General features: G+C 55.2%; 3 protein-coding genes across 3 annotated transcripts; all 3 read left to right on the top strand.

Annotated features, from left to right (window-relative positions):
- Window positions 1-4,527: 4,527 nt before the first annotated feature.
- CkaCkLH20_04093 (uncharacterized protein) lies at window positions 4,528-5,418 on the top strand (the record flags this gene model as incomplete). Its single annotated transcript, XM_038886812.1, has 2 exons — window positions 4,528-4,670; window positions 4,761-5,418. 2 exons carry the CDS (start codon window positions 4,528-4,530, stop codon window positions 5,416-5,418), a joined length of 801 nt encoding a protein of 266 aa, XP_038748062.1.
- A 5,329-nt stretch (window positions 5,419-10,747) lies between these two features.
- On the top strand, window positions 10,748-13,607 carry CkaCkLH20_04092 (uncharacterized protein; the record flags this gene model as incomplete). Its single annotated transcript, XM_038886811.1, has 2 exons — window positions 10,748-11,779; window positions 11,835-13,607. 2 exons carry the CDS (start codon window positions 10,748-10,750, stop codon window positions 13,605-13,607), a joined length of 2,805 nt encoding a protein of 934 aa, XP_038748061.1.
- Window positions 13,608-16,233: 2,626 nt separating this feature from the next.
- On the top strand, window positions 16,234-18,535 carry CkaCkLH20_04091 (uncharacterized protein; the record flags this gene model as incomplete). Its single annotated transcript, XM_038886810.1, has 3 exons — window positions 16,234-17,141; window positions 17,878-17,959; window positions 18,011-18,535. 3 exons carry the CDS (start codon window positions 16,234-16,236, stop codon window positions 18,533-18,535), a joined length of 1,515 nt encoding a protein of 504 aa, XP_038748060.1.
- Between the last annotated feature and the right edge of the window lie 414 nt (window positions 18,536-18,949).

Below are 18,949 nucleotides of genomic sequence, written 5' to 3'. Positions count from 1 at the left end.
GGCTGGGTGTTGGTGGTGGTGCGTTTCTGTTGTCGCAGTGCGGTGTTCGCGGGCAGAGAAGGTGGGAGGTAAAAGGTACCCAGAACGGCCGTGCCTCTTCGCACCAGACGGACGCAGCGTAGACCAACACGACTGGGCCTCCTCAGGTATTGATCTCGGGCATGTACTGGTACTTTGAGGGTGGTATCGTCCAGTACTTTACCTCGAGGCAAGGCGCTTCCGGAGAGGTAGAATGCAGTCGGTTTGGCGGGGTAAGGGGAGTATTACACCTCAGTTTCTACCGACAATAAGACAGGAAAAATAGATAAGGTAGGTAGACAAAACAGCAGTCCATGCGCTATCTTCAAGTACTTGTACCTCGACCGGAAAGCCAGGAACGGGAACAAGCACACGGGACAACGAACAGACGCTCGACGACCAAACGCACTGGACTGCACCTCGATGCTTCTAAGCGCGTCGCGCAATGATCCTACTGGCTGTGTGGCCTGTGTAGGTGTTGTTGAGTAAGGTAGGAACAGGAGCTGGTGAAAGGAAGAGGAGCGAGAGGAGGAGCAGGAGGGGGAAGTAAGGTCAGGTAGACAACTCAGGTGGAGGCAGGGGACGGAGAGAGTTGCCTTGGGTGCTGGAAGAGAACGAGAGGGACGACTCTGTGCCGTACCTAACATTACGCAGTAAGGTATGCAATTGGCTTTTAGCCAGAAACAGCATCAACGGTGGCAGAAGCAGCAGTAACTCAACCGAGTCAGCGGCAGTACCCTACTTTACTCTGTACGCAGTACGCTGCAATCGGTACATTCCCTCTATCCCATCACCAGAACGGCCTTTCGTATGCAGGATCAGGATGGCTCGAGTGAATACTTCCGCCCACTCCGCCTCCAGCAACAAAGACTTGTACTCTGTACCTCGGTCCTCCATGTTCATCTGTCAGATCTGGACTGGAAGGGTATATCCTCCGCTGTGCTCGTGGGTACTACGTGGTAACAATATCTGGAGACTTGTCAGGAAAACAGTGTCTAGCTCCAGATGCTGTGCAGCAATGCAGGGAAGCTCGCATGTCCAACCTTGAAGCCCCGTCTGTGACTTTGTACGAATATGCGAATACGTTGCCAAACCTAGGTAACCCACGAATACCTTACCGATGCTGTGTAGGTAGGTAACTAAAGTAAGCACATCATGTACCTCATCTTGTCTTGCAGCTGCAACAGAAGTCCGCTTTCTTCCTGTGCCTCACATTATGTCTTTTTCTACTCTATCCGCGATCCTCGGCTGGGGCTCTGCCAGTACACTTGCCCGAGTGCTCTACCTTCTTGCGTAGGTAGGTATGCGTAGCTGTTGTACGTGTTCATCACACGCCTCAGCATGCCCCTTTCCCTCGATCCCACTACGAACCCAAGGGAATCCCTTCAGCAACGTTGTCGGTGCCTTCCCTGCTCACTGTCTTCTTGGTTCACCGTTCAGGCAGTGTACCTGCCGTCCTCACCCAAACTCAGCCTTCCTCCCGCAAGCCATGTGTCGCGGCCTCATCTAGATAGCCAATCGACTCGCCCATCTGTTATTCAAACTTTTTCTCATCAACAAAACACGGCGTACCTGACACCGTGACGGCCGCCCGCGCGTTGCATACGCATCCCTTCTCTTCTAAAAACCGCCTCTTCAGCTTGAACCTTATCCCCAGGACACCAACAAGAGCCGCCCGTGCTCTCCGGTAGCCATTTCGAAGGAACATGACCGCCAGTCACAGTCAGTCGTGTTGATCCAAGCTTGCTGTAGATTAGGTCCAGTCTTCCGGCCGACACGACGCGGGACGACAACAAGGGAACCTGCTGCTGGTCATGAACGACTGATTGCTATGATTGCTTGGATCCGAATCCTTCCAACCGTGTCTGTCCATCGACAAGAGCAGTCGTTCTTCAAATACAGCCCCCAAAAAGAAGCTTGTCAAGCGCGAACACGGCGGAGGCGGCTTCCAGTGCTATTCTTGGTTCGCCCGGGTTGTCATCAATAAAACCAATATCGACTACTCCAGCATCGGCCGGCGCAGATTCCCGTTCAGGTCGCACCAGGGTCAGACAGCGGCCGGCCCACAGCTGATTAGCGAGGACGCCCCTGGCGCAAATCATGAAGGTATCCAGTTGACGGTATCCATTGGGAACGATTGACATCCAAGTATCCGTACGAATACAACCGCCCGCCTGATGTACTTCAGTACGGATACAGAGCTGAGGCCAGTCTGGGCAACGCTGTCTTGGTCCGAACCACTGACGACCGAGAGTGCCAGAGGCGAAAGAGTCAGATCAGATATTCATCGCAAGATCGACCAAGGGCCGGCGCCAGATGTCACTCGCTGCAGTATCTTCCACGGCCATATCGCCCAGAGTACGTGCACTTACGGATAGCTGGACTCAACGGCGAATCCATCCGCTCAGAGTACTGCTCCGTGCTTCACTCCGATGACTGAACAGCCTGAAGCACAAACAACCATCGGCTCGTTAGCAAAGCGCTATCCCGCTAGCTGCATCTCAGCGGCCATCAGTGCCCATCCGTGGGGCAACCCACAAACCGGCGGATGGATTCTTCATCGTAAATTGGACTGGTGACTGGTGCCGTCCAGTTTTCTAAAGGGTGGAAAATCGTCCATGGTGAAACTTCAACGCTGATCGGCCGTCTCCCGCATCTCCTTGAGGCTGCAGCTCCGGGCTGGACCAGCTGGTCAGCAGAGAGAGTTATTGCGAGCCAGGAAGCCACGTGCACACAACAGCGGTCACCGAAGTTTACGGAGTGATAATGCCATTACTATGGTTTGAGAAGGGGGTGAGCGGTGATGAGGCGTGTCCGGCTGCTATGAGCAATATCAGGGTTGCCGCGGATAGCACGGCGGTATAATCCATGAGAGACAACAAAATGCGTCTGAAGAACAGATCATTGAACCGCCTGATCATGTCTACAGCGGTAGGTAGGGCGAGCGGGAGTATGAGCGTCGCCGCGTTGGGCCGTCTGCATTGCAGAGCGCAGCAACCAGGCAGCTTGTTGCAGCAGCCAGCAGCACAAGGCGGAATCACAGGCCATCCGTCCAGCCCAATCCAATCCTGAGAAGGCCAGGCAGGTTAGGTTACCTTACCTCACACTCACAGGCTGACCTTATTCCTCCGATGATCAGACCCCAAAAGCCCAAAAGCCCTGGCAAGACACAAGAACTTCCCTTGCCAAAGTTGCACCGGTAGACCATAGCACAGGATTGATGGGTCGAATGCAAGCCCCCGGGAGCGGTCTAGCCCATTTACCTACCCAGCCCATCAATCCTTTCAGGGCAAGACCGTCAGGGTCCATATCTTTTGACATGCATTGGTATCCGTATTCTCCGTTGAGCGAGTGCGTTCCGTCTCCGTCAACAATCGCCTTACCATCCCGACTCTCCTTCCCCCTACAGAACGGTCTGGTCTTTGACAGCGAAGGACGGTCTCGTCTGGTTTTGGCTGGCTTGGTGGTCTTGGTTCAAACGCCATCCGGAGGTCGAAAGTCGCCTCAACTTTCTGTTGGTCTGCTTCTATTTCTGGCAACAACCCGAGCACGGCAGCTGCATTTGGACACAAGGCGCTGATTGGTGCCCTTCAGGGCGTCGTTTGTTTCAGAATCTGCGAGCGCCTACCAACCAATCAGCTTCGCAAAGTCCGAAGAACCACGTGAGTCGAGCTTCCCTCGGCCTCAGGCAGAATCCCGTCGAAGATGCACGGGCCAGGTCGCGAGTCCGGATCCGACCTGCCATGACCGAGATGGACCCGACTGCGACGGGATTGGACGAGACCCAGTTTTCCATCTCGAGGTCCGACGTTTCCCCGAAAGCGAGCTACCCGGCCCCACCTCACCTACTTCTTCTTTCCCCACGAACGTCATCGCAGCTCGCAAACTCTTCCCTCACCCAAATCATCTTCCATCTTCAGGACACGGAGCTCTCAACAGCGCACCTCCCGTCCCGTTCCTCGAACGCAAATAGAAGATTTTTTGACACTGGTGGAAAGATTGGAAAGGAAAGATAGAAACGGGCACACGTCGACTGCGACGCGCGCGCACACACGCAAAAACCAAAAGGTAAGACCAAGCAAAGAAAACAAAAAACACCATGAGCTTCGCGTGATGAGTCTATTATTTATTGGAGCTGTCTAAATTCCCCATGTTGACACAACATTTACCTTATACGCTTTAAATCTGAAACCTGCGCTCAATTCTCTTCGACTGATGAATTCGAAAAATTGTCTGGATTTTTGGCTAATTCAAGGCAAATAGATCAGAAGCTCTTCCTCTAACGACCGACCGACCGACGACACGATACCACGCGACACAACACGGCACGACTGACTGACTTTTTTTTTTTTTGCTCGCCCTTTTTTTTGCCATCCCCGGTCCCCCACCGGTTTCTCTTTTTGTTGCCTTATCCACTCGTGACGCGAGATCCATCCATCGGCGCGCCCCACCATCGTCACTGGTGCTTCAGCCTACCTTCCAGACATCGTGAACATCGAGCAATCAGCAATGGAGGTCGCAAACGGAGCTGCGCAGGCCGCGGCCGCGGCGTCCTCGTCGGCCAACACCAACGGCGATGCCGCCGCCGCCCCTTCGAACCCGGACGAGTTCAAGCTCAAGTTCTGCACCGTCTGCGCGAGCAACCAGAACAGGTAACCCTCCCCAGCCTCCAATCCGGCAATGCGCCGCCATCAAGATGAACAACAACAAGACTGACCCTTTCTCCTTTCGAAACTCACCAGATCAATGGTCTCCCACCTCCGCCTCGCAAACGCAAACTACCCCGTCATCTCCTTCGGCACCGGCTCCCTCGTCCGCCTCCCGGGCCCCTCCATCACCCAGCCCAACGTCTACCACTTCAACAAGACCTCGTACGACTCCATCTTCAAGGAGCTCGAGTCGAAAGACCCCCGCCTCTACCGCCTCAACGGCGTCCTCGGCATGGTCGACCGCAACCGCCACGTCAAGTGGGGCCCCGAGCGCTGGCAGGACTGGCAGGTCGGCATGCCGCGCCTCCAGCACGCCGACGACCGCGGCAGCGTCGGCGTCGAGGGCGGCGTCGTCGACGTCGTCGTCACCTGCGAGGAGCGCTGCTGGGACGCCGTCGTCGACGACCTCATGAGCCGCGGCAGCCCCCTCAACAGGCCCGTCCACGTCATCAACGTCGACATCAAGGACAACCACGAGGAGGCCAGCGTCGGCGGCCGCGCCATCCTCGACCTCGCCAACAGCCTCAACGAGGCCGCCAAGAAGGAGCGCGAGGCCGTCGGCGCAGAGGTCTTCGACGCCGGGAGCGCCTCCGCCAGGGCCAGCTTCGACGAGAAGGTCCCCGAGATCCTCGCCGAGTGGCAGGACCGCTGGCCGCACCTGCCCGCCGTGTGGACGCTGGCCTGGTTTTGAGGGGGCCCGTCGGAGAGCGAGAATAGATACCCGGAGAGAGAGAGAGGTGCGTAGCGACGAGAATGGCTTCTATACATTCGAAGCATGATAGCTTTCCCCACAGGAAACGGACAAACACGACGGTGCGAGAAACGGAACAGAGACGGGAAGTCTATCGGGCCCCGGCCGGTGCGCCGCGTGTTTTCCCCGGCCGACGGCATATCGCAGATCACGGGGATTTTCCGACCCGAGAGAGAGAGAACCCGAGATGAACATTCCGATCCCGAAACTGGCGGTTTCCGAACATTTCACAGATTCCGGCGAAAGGGTGACCCCGGGAGCGGTCCTTACATTATCTTCATTCATCCGGCAGTATGATGCGAAAGCGGGGTACGTACGGAAGCAAGCATCAGCTCGTCGATTACCTAAATATATACCCAAACCCTCCGGTCCCGCGATGGAGGACGTGTTCGACAACGGGCAGAGGGAAACTCTGGTCAGACGACAAGAATTATGCGAGCGAGGCGTGGGATGGAAGGGGATATCCGACCCGAGACGGCTGGGTAGCAGGAACGGGCGAGGAAAATGTCCAAATCCAAGCCTCGACTTTATGAGCGACTCAGGGCTGTGGGAACCGAAAGCCGTTTGTCACCGCAGGAGAGTTCGTAGTTACATGAACTATGAATGATAATTATAATTCATGATATAAAGCACAACATGGCCTCGGTCATAAGAGCTATTGATGATCTGCACGCCGCTCCCGTTTTCCCGTTCATAGAACGTTTTTTAAGCTATCGCGGCCGCGTTTCGAGCTAGCCCAAGTCAAGGCAGGTTTCACGAAAGCTCGGGTGGTCGGACATTTTTTCCCGGGGTTTTCCTCACTTACACGAACCGGTCGACGCAATTTTGGAAAAAAGACACAGCCTTCTTAGGACGAGATTAGATTGGTATTTGGCGCAGGTGGCTGTGGGGAGCACGAGGCGGCTCTGTGACCTTTTCGTGTTTAGATCGCGTACTTTGCACTCTGAAGTTAGCAATTTGCTTGGTTCTCTGTGGGATTCGATAGACTTGAAGCTTGACTTCAAGACCGTCTTCGAGAACGATGCGGCTGTGAGAGATTGTTGCGCAGCAGCGGACGATTGCACTTGCTTTATACCACTCGTGGCGTTCCGAACGTGTTTGCGAGGCTGGTGAATGTTTTCCGTGTAGAGTCTAATGTCGTCCGCGCAGGGCATCATGGCCTTTACCAGCGAACGGGTTGAACGGCATCAGCAAATTGCAGGCGGACGAACCGGAGTATCCCTGATAGTTTTGAAGAGGTGGGGATTTCGACGATGAACACAGGCCCGCGTATGATCGTATCCGCGATGACTGCTGCGGCTTCAACGTCACCCTCGCTCGCCAGCTTCCATCGAATGTTCGCCGGCCATGGCCAAGCTTCATTCCCGTCTCAGGGTGGGCGAGTTGGACGACGGGGAGGGGTTCATGCGGTCTGAAGGTCCCTTGTCATGTCACATGTCGTCTGGGAGCCTCACCTCGTGGCTGGGTCTCTGCTGCCCAGGGGTTCCGGCTCGGGATCGAGGGTGATTGGTCCGGTAGCAGAGGCTCCAGTGGCACGCGAACCAGGGATCGTGCCTCAGAGATTTGGCTGCGTAACGCACGTCGAGAAGGAAGCACTGACGACGGAACGATCGCGGCGGTCATGTCGGTGCCCGAGGCGAGTGCGCGGACTAGGGACAATGGCGGAGGCCTTCGAGGCGGCTTGTCAGATTGAGAATCTGGATTTTTGAGCAATGGATCCCGTTCGGTGGCCTGGGAGGGCTAGAAGAGTCGAGACTCTGGTGACAGAACCCTTGCGAGGACGAATGCAGAAAGGGCAGGGCGAACCAGTCGAGGCGCAATCTTAGGGGCAATAAAACGGTGCATGGGGTGTCAACGGTAGACGAGGGCTGCGAATCGGTTGTCTGGACAGAGCCGGCCGTGGGTATCGATCCGTTGCCAACAACAATGGCGGCCGGACGACACTTTTATGCCAGAGTTGCCCCGGGGGATGGTATTGGTGAAGACGGGATTCTGGGGCTTTCTTGTCATCGATTTCTAACGACACCTGCTCGTCTGACCCAAGTCTTGCATCCGTACCTGCTGGTGTCAGTTAAACCAACAGTGAGGAGACTGAGGCTGTCAGAGCCGTCCGAGAGCATAGGGCGGCGTAGCCAAGGCAGTTGTCAGACAGACGACAGGAAGAATCTGACGTTGACAGGTTGTCAGGCGAAAGCGCGAGGCATGTCGGAAAGCCAAAGCCAGAGCCAAAGCCTCTCTGGGCTGGAGTGCATCGGTCGCGAGTGCTTGAGTTGCGGCCCCCTTGCGCAGGGACACTTGGAAAAAGCGATCTCCACCATGCTTAAAAGACATCCTTGCTCGATGCAACTGGCCAGCAGGTTAAAGTCAGGCACGGCCGGATATGCCCATGGCCCCTATCCATGGCCAATGGCTCTCACCCTTATCCATGCCCATGTCTTCCGAATCTCCATGTCCCACAGACACCGCCACCGTCGATGACAGGCCGGGCCCTGAAGACGAATTTTGTTGCTAGCGCGCGCCAGCAAGATGGGCCAATGGGTTGTGGGAAGGCCACGCCATCACCGGCATGGGTGATTATTGCATCAGGGGTCAGAGTCTGGTAGACTCGTAGAGGCCGGCTCGACATGGCTGGGGATGGCTATATGCATGAGCAGATTGGAACGAGAGAAAACGGCATGGCGGCTGCAAGGAGGTGGTGCTGGTGGGAAAGGGGAGATGGACGGACGCACTCTGTTGTGTAATGCATGGCGGCATGAATCTTGGTGCGCGTCGTGGTTTGTGGGCGGGACGGATGGATGAACGATGGCGAAAAGACTGAATGAACGATGTGAGCGGGTAGAAAAGTGAGCAGAAGGAGGAGGAGGGGCCCAAGAGATGGAGTGTCGAGGTGAGACACGCATGAGAACCGGCACCTGATTTGGAAAGACAGCAAGAAGGAAGAAGTAAGAGTTCTTACCTGACTGACTGCCTACCTTACCTGCTCTGTGCTTTTTGCTGCCATTGGATAAACGGTAGGCAATTAGAACCAACTAAACCAAGGAATAGTCAGCAACGCGTCGAGATGGTAATTAACAAACTCTGGCGCTAATTCCTTGCCGCTGCGCGTATGCATCTAATAAGGAAGGCACTATTGCTATTGCATGCCTGAGAGAAGCAAATTGTGGACGAACCCACGAATCAGTCGTGTTCACGATTTCCAGCTGCCCGTGTAGAGTTGCAGAGAACTCCACTCCAAATTCAATATCGCCAAGTTCCAACTTTTGGGAGCCGGAGCGTGGCAGTGGCATTGGGTCATGACAATCACACTGGTGTCTGACTTTTCTCAAACGGACTGATGGCTTCATCACTTCGGGATGGATGTTTAAAAGTCAGAATGTCTTGTCTCGCCGTGTCGCGTCGTGTCTTGAATCGATATGTCTCGGTCCATTACGAGGCTCCTTCCCGTACCTTAATAGGTCGGCACTCAGCTGGACGGGGGTTCCGAAGTGCATTCCAAGCTGGAATATGGAAATTATCCACGAGAAACCTGGTGAAAGTCCATTTGCCGTTCATGTCGCGATAGGCTTCTCTCTTCCGAGTCCCCACTCGCCTTAGCTTGTTTTGCCCGATCTCTGGCTTTGTGAGAGCCGCTCGCCAGTGTAACGGCAGACTGCCATTGTGGTCCTTCGTTCAGTAGTTGCTCAGACTTTTGGCTGATGATGACTCCCGACTTCTCCTCCCCCTTGAGGAGAACAAGAAACAGTCCGCTCCCGCACTGTCGACCATCTCGATAATCGTTCCGAGTTATCGTCACTCAGTCGTTCGGATTTCCGAGAGGTGAGTACTGCAGTACGTAGTTATGTCGCATCAAAAAGTGGAAGGAGAGTGGCAGTGAGAGGCCATCGCTATGATGAAGGCCCTTAATAACATGGGCATTTGGTAGTCTTCACCCCAAATCATCCCCGGAGCCGTACCCAAAAGAGAAGATCAGCGTAAAATCGAGGTGGATCTCTACCAGCAAAAGGTCATTCACGTGTACCATTTCCACATTCCACAACCACAGCATCACGCGTCTGAAGCATCGCCGGTACAAGACACTACAACGGCCGGCGTCTCCAGTCTTCATTTCCCCTCTCCACCCCCTCCCCTTCCCCCCTTCACTTCCATTATCGCGTCCCCCTTCCCCCCTTCTCCTTCCCCCGTCCATCCATCGCTTTCAGCACCAGTGATTCGCTAACCAGCCTCTGGCCAGTCTACCCGCAGTCCAGAGCACTCCCGTCTTTGATTGTATCAGTGCGTACCTACCTTACAGCGTGGGCACGCACCAAAGACCAAAGACTACTCACCACACCACTTCAGCAATGGTGGGAGATCTCTGAGAGGCACCAGGAATGCTGAACGAGCGAGTTCACCCCCCCTTTTTTTTTTTGACCCCCAGAATCGCAGCCATTGGTCGTGGCATCCCAGCTGGCCACCTTGACGTTTCATGCCTCACCACCTCGTCGCGGATTCTGCTGTTGTTCTCGCTGCTTGGCTTCGCTGCTCCGTCGTCTGTACTTTTCCATGCCCCTTGCCAATAGATGCTTGCTTGCCGCTACTTTAACGTACCTTACCGTACCATTCGCATACTAAGGTACTGAAGTACGTCCCGTCCACTGGCGTTGACCGCACACAGTGCAGCGCTAGTCTTTCCTTTACCTTACCGACAGCATCTCGTCCCACGCTTCTCCTGCGGCATTTGCTTCTTCTTTGCATTCCCCCAAAATATTTCCTTTCGACACGACATCCGACATACTCCCGCCCTGTCATGCCGCGTCGCACCAACCGGCTACTCTGAAAGAAGCCTTCCCACTCGTCTACTTTCGCCTTGAAACCCCCCTCCATCCGCGACGAGCATCAGAGACATCGACATAGTCAACGCATTCCTTCCCGACATCGACGACTTACCTTCCCACCCTAGACGCAACCTTTATCCGACAAGGCGAAGAAGGAAGAAGAAAAGGTTCTGCGACAAATACGTATTTAGGTTGGCAGCTGGTTTTTGGGTTTGACAAGCGGTTTTGGAAACGAGCCTACGCCTGATTGGATTAGGATTCCATCTGAGCAGTAGTCTCGTCGCAAGAGGAAGAAGAAAAAAGGTCACTGTGCGACCCCGGATCGACCTGCTCGACTTGAAAGAACCCCGACATTCGACTTCCACGCTCCCTTTGTTCGCTGCGCCGCCCATTCTCGACTACCGCTCGCTGCCCACGCGACCCGACCTCGCATACAAAACAACTCGAGGTCTACCATGAATGGTCGCAATGCGCCTCTCTCACCTGTCTCTCTAGGCGGAAGCGAGTGGTCTGTTGGCAAATACCAATCCGTTAACGAAGACCCGTACGCAAACAACCGCGGCAACATCGTCTCACCCCCCAATTCCGGAGGCTCCAACGGGGCCATGAATGGCTCTTTTCCTCCCGGTCCGCGAAGCAGTGCCGGCGGCCCCTCACCGCCGCCCTCTGTCGGCCGCTCCAGCAATGGCACAAACATGTACGCGAGGAGTGAAAGCGGAAGGAGTATTCGCGAGGATGCCGAGGGCATCTTGGGCGAGCACTACGTCGCCCTGAAGAATTTTCTAAATGGCGGACAAGGCGGCCGGCCCACGCCCCCTAACAAGGCCCGCGATAAGCTGTTACGACTGTCCTCTGTCCAGTTCCTCGAACTCAGTACCGACGTTTTCGATGAGCTCATTCGGAGGCAATCCCTCGGTCGCCGGCCCTCGGGCCCTGGAGGCCAAAATACTCCCCCTTACCTGATGCCCGAAGCCAACTTCCACCCGAAACGCAACCAGGCAAGACAGAAACTGTCCTCCCTTGGTCCTCCTCGATTCCGCGATCTTGCAACCGACGTCTTTTGCGAGTTGGAAAGGAGGTTTCCCCGCTTTGCTGCTGGAGATATACCCAGAGTGGGTAGCCCCGTATCGGTCCGCTCGCAGGCGACCGTGAATGGCGGCAATGGCTACCCGCCCAGGAGTCAAAGCCGGAGTCAGAGTCGGAGACGGCCCTCCGACGCCAGCTCAATGAGAGGAGGGCCACCACCACTCGACCCCTACGGCGTGCCGCCGTCGCCTGGTATGCCGCCTGGCGGCGAGTACAATCGTCCCCAGCAGAAGCAGTTCCAGAGCAACACGATTGTGCCGAACAAGAGCACAATGGTGGAAGAAGATGACGACGGTAGTGGAAACGAGGACGGCGACGAAGCTTTTGGGCTGGAGCGCACGGCAACGAACCGCACGAGTAAAAGGAGTTTGGCTACGGAGCAAAGCGCGGTAGCATCAGAGGTGATCTTTACCCAACTTAATCTCGTATCGAGTGGAGACGTTAACAGCCTTACAGGCCGACAAGAAGCTTTTAGACGAATACCAATCTCAGGTCCGCGAACTCCGGGAAAAGCTTGACGCAATGGAGGACGTCATGAAGAAGAAGGACGACGAAATGAACAGCATCCTGGACAGCGAGAGATCACGATCGACGGCCGCGAATATGGAGAAGAAGGAATTCGGTGATCTCCGACTCGGCCTAGAGAACAAGCTTGCCGAAGCTCAGGACCTCAACGCGAATTTAAAACAAGACTTGGATCGCATGAGAGACGAGCACGCCAACGAAACCCGCCAACTCAGAGAGGAGATAGAGAACGCACAGCAATCTAGCATGGCGGCGGCAAATGTCGGCTCTGGCAATGCTGACCCAGAACTGCGACGGGAGAATGAGCAGCTGCGGAGGGCGCTCCAGGAGCAACAACAGGTTACGGAGGAGGCCCGGCGCGAAGCTCGCGAATTCCTCCGGGAGATGAAGATGCTGTCGCAACAGAGCGGCTCTACCTGGCAGAAACAAGAAGAGTTGGAGAAGACGATTGACCAGCTCGAAGGCGAGGTCCGCGAGTGGCGCAACCGCTACGCGCGAACCAAGACACAACTTCGCGACATGCGCGCCGCCTCTCTCGGATTGAATGTCGAGCAGGATGCGGCCAAGTACGTGCGTGAGAAGGGCTTTATGCAACCGAACGGAGCAGTCAAGGACGTTCATGTTACCAAGTTCCAAATTGCCATTGACGAGCTTCTCCAGCGAGCCCGCTCGGAGGACCCTGACAAGGTCATTGACGCTATGAAGCAAGTCGTTGTCAGCGTCCGCCGCATTACTAAGGATATCGACGAGGCAGCCCAGACCAACGAAGATCTCATGCAACAACGTTCGAAACTGAAGGGCAAGATCTCCTCCTCCGCCAACAACCTCATCACCTCGTCCAAGAACTTTGCAGCTGCGGCCGGCATGTCACCAGTGTCTCTTCTGGACGCCGCTTCTTCCCACCTAGTTGCAGCGATCGTCGATCTCCTCCGGACTGTCAAAATCCGAACAACACCCGACGACGAGCTGGAAGACGACGACGACGGCACGATTACTCCGGTCGACTCGACTGGTTTCTTCTCCCCGAGAACCGCTTCAAGACAGGATTCCATGATCCAAGATTCTGTTCCCGCGCCATTGCCGTTAGGACAGGCACCACCTCCCTTCCAAGGCCTCGGCGGCAGAGCCAGTATGGACTCCTCTGCCTATAGCCCCATTAACTCGCCCCGTCAGTCTGCGGACACTTACAACCGCGGCCCCAACGGGCTGAATGGCATGAATGGTATGGGCTACAACATGGGCATGAACAAGAACGGCCCTGCGAACGGCTACGGCATGCGCCAGGACAACCAGGCCGAGGAGCTCAAGATCTACCTCGAGGACCAAACCGCCATCCTGGTTCAGAACATTCAGAACCTCGTCGGCTCTATCCGCAGCGACGCGTCTATCAACCAAATCACATCAGAGATCAACGGCATTAACGAAGTTGTCGGCAAGGTCATCTCCGAGACTGAGGCGTCTGGCAACGGCGCTATGATTTCCCGCTTGGCCGCTTGCCGCGAGAGACTTCTTGAGGCCAGCGAGCGCGGAATGGACATCGATCGCGGTCAAGACGTTGGTGCAAGTGGACGCAATGACCGAGAGTGGCGTATGTGGACGCAGACCCTGCCACCCATCGCCTTCGAGATCGCTAGGGAAACCAAGGAGCTCGTCCAACGCGTTGACCAGCTTGTCATGAACAATGGAGCCGACGACTTCGCTTAGGCCTCATTACTCAAAAAGTCGAGATTTTAACTCGGCGGCTCTTAATGATGGCAGGCATTATGACAGTCTGCCAACCACACATTACGATACGCATAATCTTCAGACGACAAACCCCCCTTTCACGTTTTCGCGAGAGAAAGCTTTGATACCCCTGCTGTCCTCAGGGCGGCTTTGCTTGCATTTTAGGTCTGCAGTTTTGGGGACGTTGAAGAAACAAAAGGTGCCAGCTTCTTTGCTTCAACCACGTTGCGCGTTTATATATACGGGATCGGATCCCCCCTCTTGCCACAATAAATGGCCGGAGAAGGAAGCTTGGGGTATGGTTGTTTGTTTGTTTACAGCCTCGAGGCGTTTAATTGTTGCTCAGGGGGTTGAAGTTCATTGTACGCGCAGCATGAAGGATGGACCCGAGAAAGACGTTTTATTATTATTTTTATGTCAAACGTCATGCGAATGAAACGATGGCAAAGGCAAATTCTGGATTCCCCAGCTCCCGCTTGAAAGTGAGCTGGACAGGACAAGGTTCACCGGCGACGGCGACGTCGAGACCAGTGAAAGATAGTGTTTCCGGGGGTTTATAGTTAATGTTGAGATTGCCCTCCACGAGGCACGGATTATCTGCATCGTGTGTTCGACGTACGGAGTGACGTCGACGTTCCATACTGAGCCTCACCGCCCGGAGATTTGTACTAGAGGAATCACAAGCCATCAACCAATTCACGCGAAGGAGGCTAGCTCCCCCGCTTCACCGGTTCAACCGCGACGCGGGGGTATATGTCCGTGCCCGAGATCAACGATCAGAGATCAGATGAAGGGTCGGTATAGGTTAACTCGGAAACATTGCGCATGGCGGAGTCTCTGATTGGTGAGGACGGACGATTTTTACGAAGGCGAGGGAGGATATCACCTCAAACTACGCACACTTTTCATGAGCTCGAGTTTGATAAGCAGCGGTGGGAGAGGCTGGGTTGGCGAAAGGCGCGGGAAGAGATGCAAAGCTATTAATTGACCTTGGATTCTCTCTTTCGTTCATGTTTCTTTTCTTTGTTCCCCCCCTCCCCCCGCACATCTAGTCCAAGATAAGATTCTCGCAAAGCTAGACAGCGCCGCCGGCGCTCCGAGCTGAGACGTCGCCTCTTTCTGTGGCGGTGGGATTTGTGTGTCCCGATCGTCCAAGACACGCGCGCATCTTTTGCGGTGCTCGCTTTACCTTGGCTTGGGAATTGTCCGCTGAAGGTCGAGAGTGTCGGTGGTTGGTCGATGCTGGAAGGGGGACGTGTAAGACGAAGGTGGAGGAGGAGGTAGGTACCTCCCCGTATTATGGTTCATCCCTTGAAAGTGGGGTTTAGATATCGAACGACTTATCGAAGCGCTTCGTCTGGCTTTGGTTTTCTCCAACCTGGACGACCAAAGTTCCTCTTTGTGTCAACTTTCCGAGGGCCCTCGAAGACAGCCCCCCGTCCACTCATCTTGGGCGTTCAAAGACATTGAACTTACTGGGCCATTGGGGGGCGTGTTAGGTAACCTGCGGCGTGTCCCGCCGGGAGATGAGACCCCTTCCTTCATCGATCAGCCTGTCACTGCTTCTCTGTCCATCGCTCTCATGTGCTCATCCGTCGTCTTGCCGCCTGCAAACCAACCCCTCACGAACGTCCAATTGGGGTTCCTCGATGCCGCTAACGACAACGACAACGTGCAGGACTGACGCCTCTTACTCATTCTTCCCTGGACGGTCAACAGCAAACCAAGCAACATAAGCCAAGCGTAGCAAAGAAGGCCAAGCCGGTGCCTCTCCTATCACGTCGACTCGCAGGCGTTGTTCAATCTCGTTCCGTCGGCGGTCAGCTTATGCCTCGATTCCTCTTCGGGGAAAGGGTCCCCTCCCCACCTCACGCCAACCGCATCTTTCTCCACGTCGACGGTCCTCCCATTACGGACGCTTCCACCCCCCAACAGCACATGTTCCAGACGACCCAATTCCCGGGCCTCGTTCGAAGCTGACCTCTGTCAGCCCGTTACGCGCATCTTCGCCCCGCGCCGGGACCAATGGTCGGCGCCGTGGCTTACGGCGGACCGCGAGACCATTGGTCTTTACGGACGAAGGATCTTTGTTGTTCGTCTTACGGTGACTTTTTGCCTACCCCCGGTCGTCGTTCCGGGCAGGTATATCTCGTGCGCTGGCTCGGGTAGTCAGACAGATCAAACATGGGGTAAGGCGCGGCTGGGGGAGGTTATATTCAAGAAGGGGCGCATACCCTCTTGGCCAATTCTGGTGTTGTTTCTCGTTCCTCCCGTCTTCCCGCTTTCAGGTTGTACAAAGATCTGGTCTCACCCCCTCCATTTTTTGTGTGTTCGCGTCTCACGAGCTATTCGTTCTGCTGTGCCATTGCAATTGGGAGCTGTTGTGACATACTGAGATTCTGGTGTCATTCTCGTGGCTCTTTTCGTCATTGCCTTGTGCGACTTTGATATTGCTGAAAGACCGCCCAGGTTCCTTTCCATTGACTATTTCTCTCAAGAGAAAAGCTGTATGGCCTGTTGGGGACCGTCGTCCGCTGCTTCTTACTTTCAACAAACTGGATCAGACAAAGCGGACTCCGAGATGTCGAGTAGTCTGGCGGAGACAATGGCGACGCAGTGCTCGGAGTATCCTGCCACTGCGAACGCGCCCACGGCGGCAGCAGCAGCAAATACGGAAGAATCCCGCTTGCTGAACCTGCCGTACGAAATCCGCCTGCAAATATACGGCTGGGTACACGCCATGCACCCCATCCAACACGCTCAGCTGGCCCCGTGGTACCCGACTCCGACGTATAGTGCGTACCACCTCAAACTCATCAAGCCAGGAGAAGGAACTGAGGGACCCGCCGTGCGAGGGAAAGGAACCGCCGACGCCGACGACACCCGTGACCGAAAGGACGCGACCATCACCGCCAACGGTACCGACGACAACGAAGAGCCCCTCCTCTCCCCCCACCGGCCCCTCTGCGGCCTCCCCTCGGCGCTCCTCCGGACGTCGCGGCAGGTGTACGAGGAGTGCCGGACGATCCCGATGCAGACCAACGAGTTCGTCTTCGTGAACTGGTTCTCGTCGGGGCTGTGGGCGGCGCGGGCGTTCACGCGGGGTCTCAAGGGGTGGCAGCGGGACTCGATGCGGTTCACGCGTCTGGAGATGCTGGGGCGGGACTTCACGGGCCCGGCGCTGCGGGAGTGGGTGGAGCTCTGCGCGTGCTGGGCGTCCGGGCTCCGGGGCCTGAGGCTCAAGATCCTGATCGGAGGTGGGATATTCGAGCCCACTGCTACCTTTGCCGCGCTGAACAACAACGCAGAAGCCCAGGCCATGGACATCTCGCGCTTCCCCGAACCGAGGCCCGAGTGGATCGAGGAGGGGCTGAGGAAGATGGGTTGCCTGAGGAGGCTCGAGGTCGAGCTGAGCGTGCTGGACTGGGACGACGAGCAGAAGATCGAGTGGTGCAACAGTCTTGAGGGGATCCTGAATGAGGGCCGCGAGAGGGAGAGGTGGGTGAAGGTTAGGTGCGTCGAGAGGTTGATGGAGGATCGGGGCCCGAGGAGGGAGGTTGTTGGAGATAGGAAAACGGACCTCCAAGGGTATTAACGTGTGAATCCGACTGTGTTGGATTCCGGGGCGTTTGTATGTTGGGTAAACGGGTCATAAAGGGAGACTGAAGCATATAGCAGCCGGAGTCATCAGGAGTCAGGCAGGATACCATTTATTTGCAAGGATTTTCTTTACCCAACTTCTCTCTTTTTTTTCCTCTCCTCAAAGCGTCTGATATCAAGTTTACCAACTTTGGTGAATTAGGGACTGCAATCACTACCGGTAAGGAAGGAGCTCTCTGGGTGTGTGGTCTTTCTATCGCTCTTTCCGTCTGGAGTTGCCAACCCACCCTCAACCTCAACCCGCAGCACTTCTAGCTTTTTTTTATTTTTCTCACAACCTCTCTTTTTTCTCAACTACCTCAAACTCTGGCCGCACAAAACAACAAATATTTCTTCTCCCTTGAGCAGCCCTAACTCTCTTCTACCTCTTACCCTTGGTTGGCCGGTATCATCTGCGCGCAGCATCTTTCTATCCCTGATACCGCCGACCTTTTTTCGCCTACACTCCCCTTCAGAACCCTCCCTCTTCTGATAACCCCACGCGCAAGTTCCTCTGGAATCTCGCCCTGAACAAGAAAAGCTATTACTTCATCACACCTGGTATGTATCATGACTAAATCGAAGCAAACAAGGCCACTGACCAAAGCAGATTCCTCAACCAGGGGATCGTTCTTTCTCATTTCAAAGACCCATCAGAACAAGGACTTGCCTACAATCCTTTCACCCACTCAGTATGTCCAATTTCCTTTATGAACATTTGGACAGCTCACTAACAGTGGCAGATCAAGATGTGTGGTCACGTCATGAGAGGCCGCTTCGCTCAGCGCTGCGCTGAGTGCATCGACATTGACTACTCGACCGCCTGGTCTCCCCAGGTCCGCATCTGTGTTCTGATTCTTATCACCGTCCTCTCCATGCGCCTGAACCCCCCCTTCAACAACTTCGTCAAGCGCGTTATGTGGATGGTTGTCAAGCCCTTCGCCCTCCTGGTCGGCTACCTCTTTGTCGCCTTCATCTGCGCCATGCTCTTCATCTTCATCGATGGCCCCAAGATGTTTAGCAACTGGACCAAGAGCAACAACAACCAGGGCCCTCTCAACCCCCTCAACACCATGGACGTTGACAACAACACCAAGCTCAACTGCGTCATGGTCCGCCTCCACGCCACCGCAGCCAAGGCCTGGGTTGCTGGTGAGGGTGGCGTCTTCGACAAGAAGTACAAGCCCTTCCTCGCCGCCGACGACATGAACTTCGCTGGCCCCCGCCAGAAGAAGGCCATGACCCGCAAGCGCAACCTCTCTTGCTGAGTTTCGTCTTCCACCACCGGCTGATACGACGTGGAGCTCGAGGCACGGACTAATTTTTCGGAGGAACCTGATCTTACGGGAACTAGATCTTCTGAGAGGGAAACGGGCCTTCTGCTTTGGTCTTTGACGTTTGGTGGATTTCTCGACAGAGGGAGGACGATACCAGTTTACGTGATACGAGGTTATGAGTTACGATTTCCTTTCGTCTTGGGAGAAAAGTTTCGAGGGCGATGGATTTGGCTTGGGCTCGGAAGCATAGACGGAGATGGATATCCCATGGATCTTGGGCGGTCGTCTTGGACTTGGTCTCTATTGCGCAGCATTGGGTTTCGAAATGAGCCCTTGGAAGGCGACAGGATGAGATCATCGATGGACACAATAGAGAGATCAGAAATCATCACAGATAGATGATAA

Source organism: Colletotrichum karsti (genome assembly GCF_011947395.1).
Source record: "Colletotrichum karsti strain CkLH20 chromosome Unknown Scaffold10, whole genome shotgun sequence".
NCBI lineage: Eukaryota > Fungi > Ascomycota > Sordariomycetes > Glomerellales > Glomerellaceae > Colletotrichum > Colletotrichum karsti.
The sequence above is the reverse complement of the archived record's forward strand: the minus strand, read 5'-3'. Positions and strand labels throughout refer to the sequence as shown.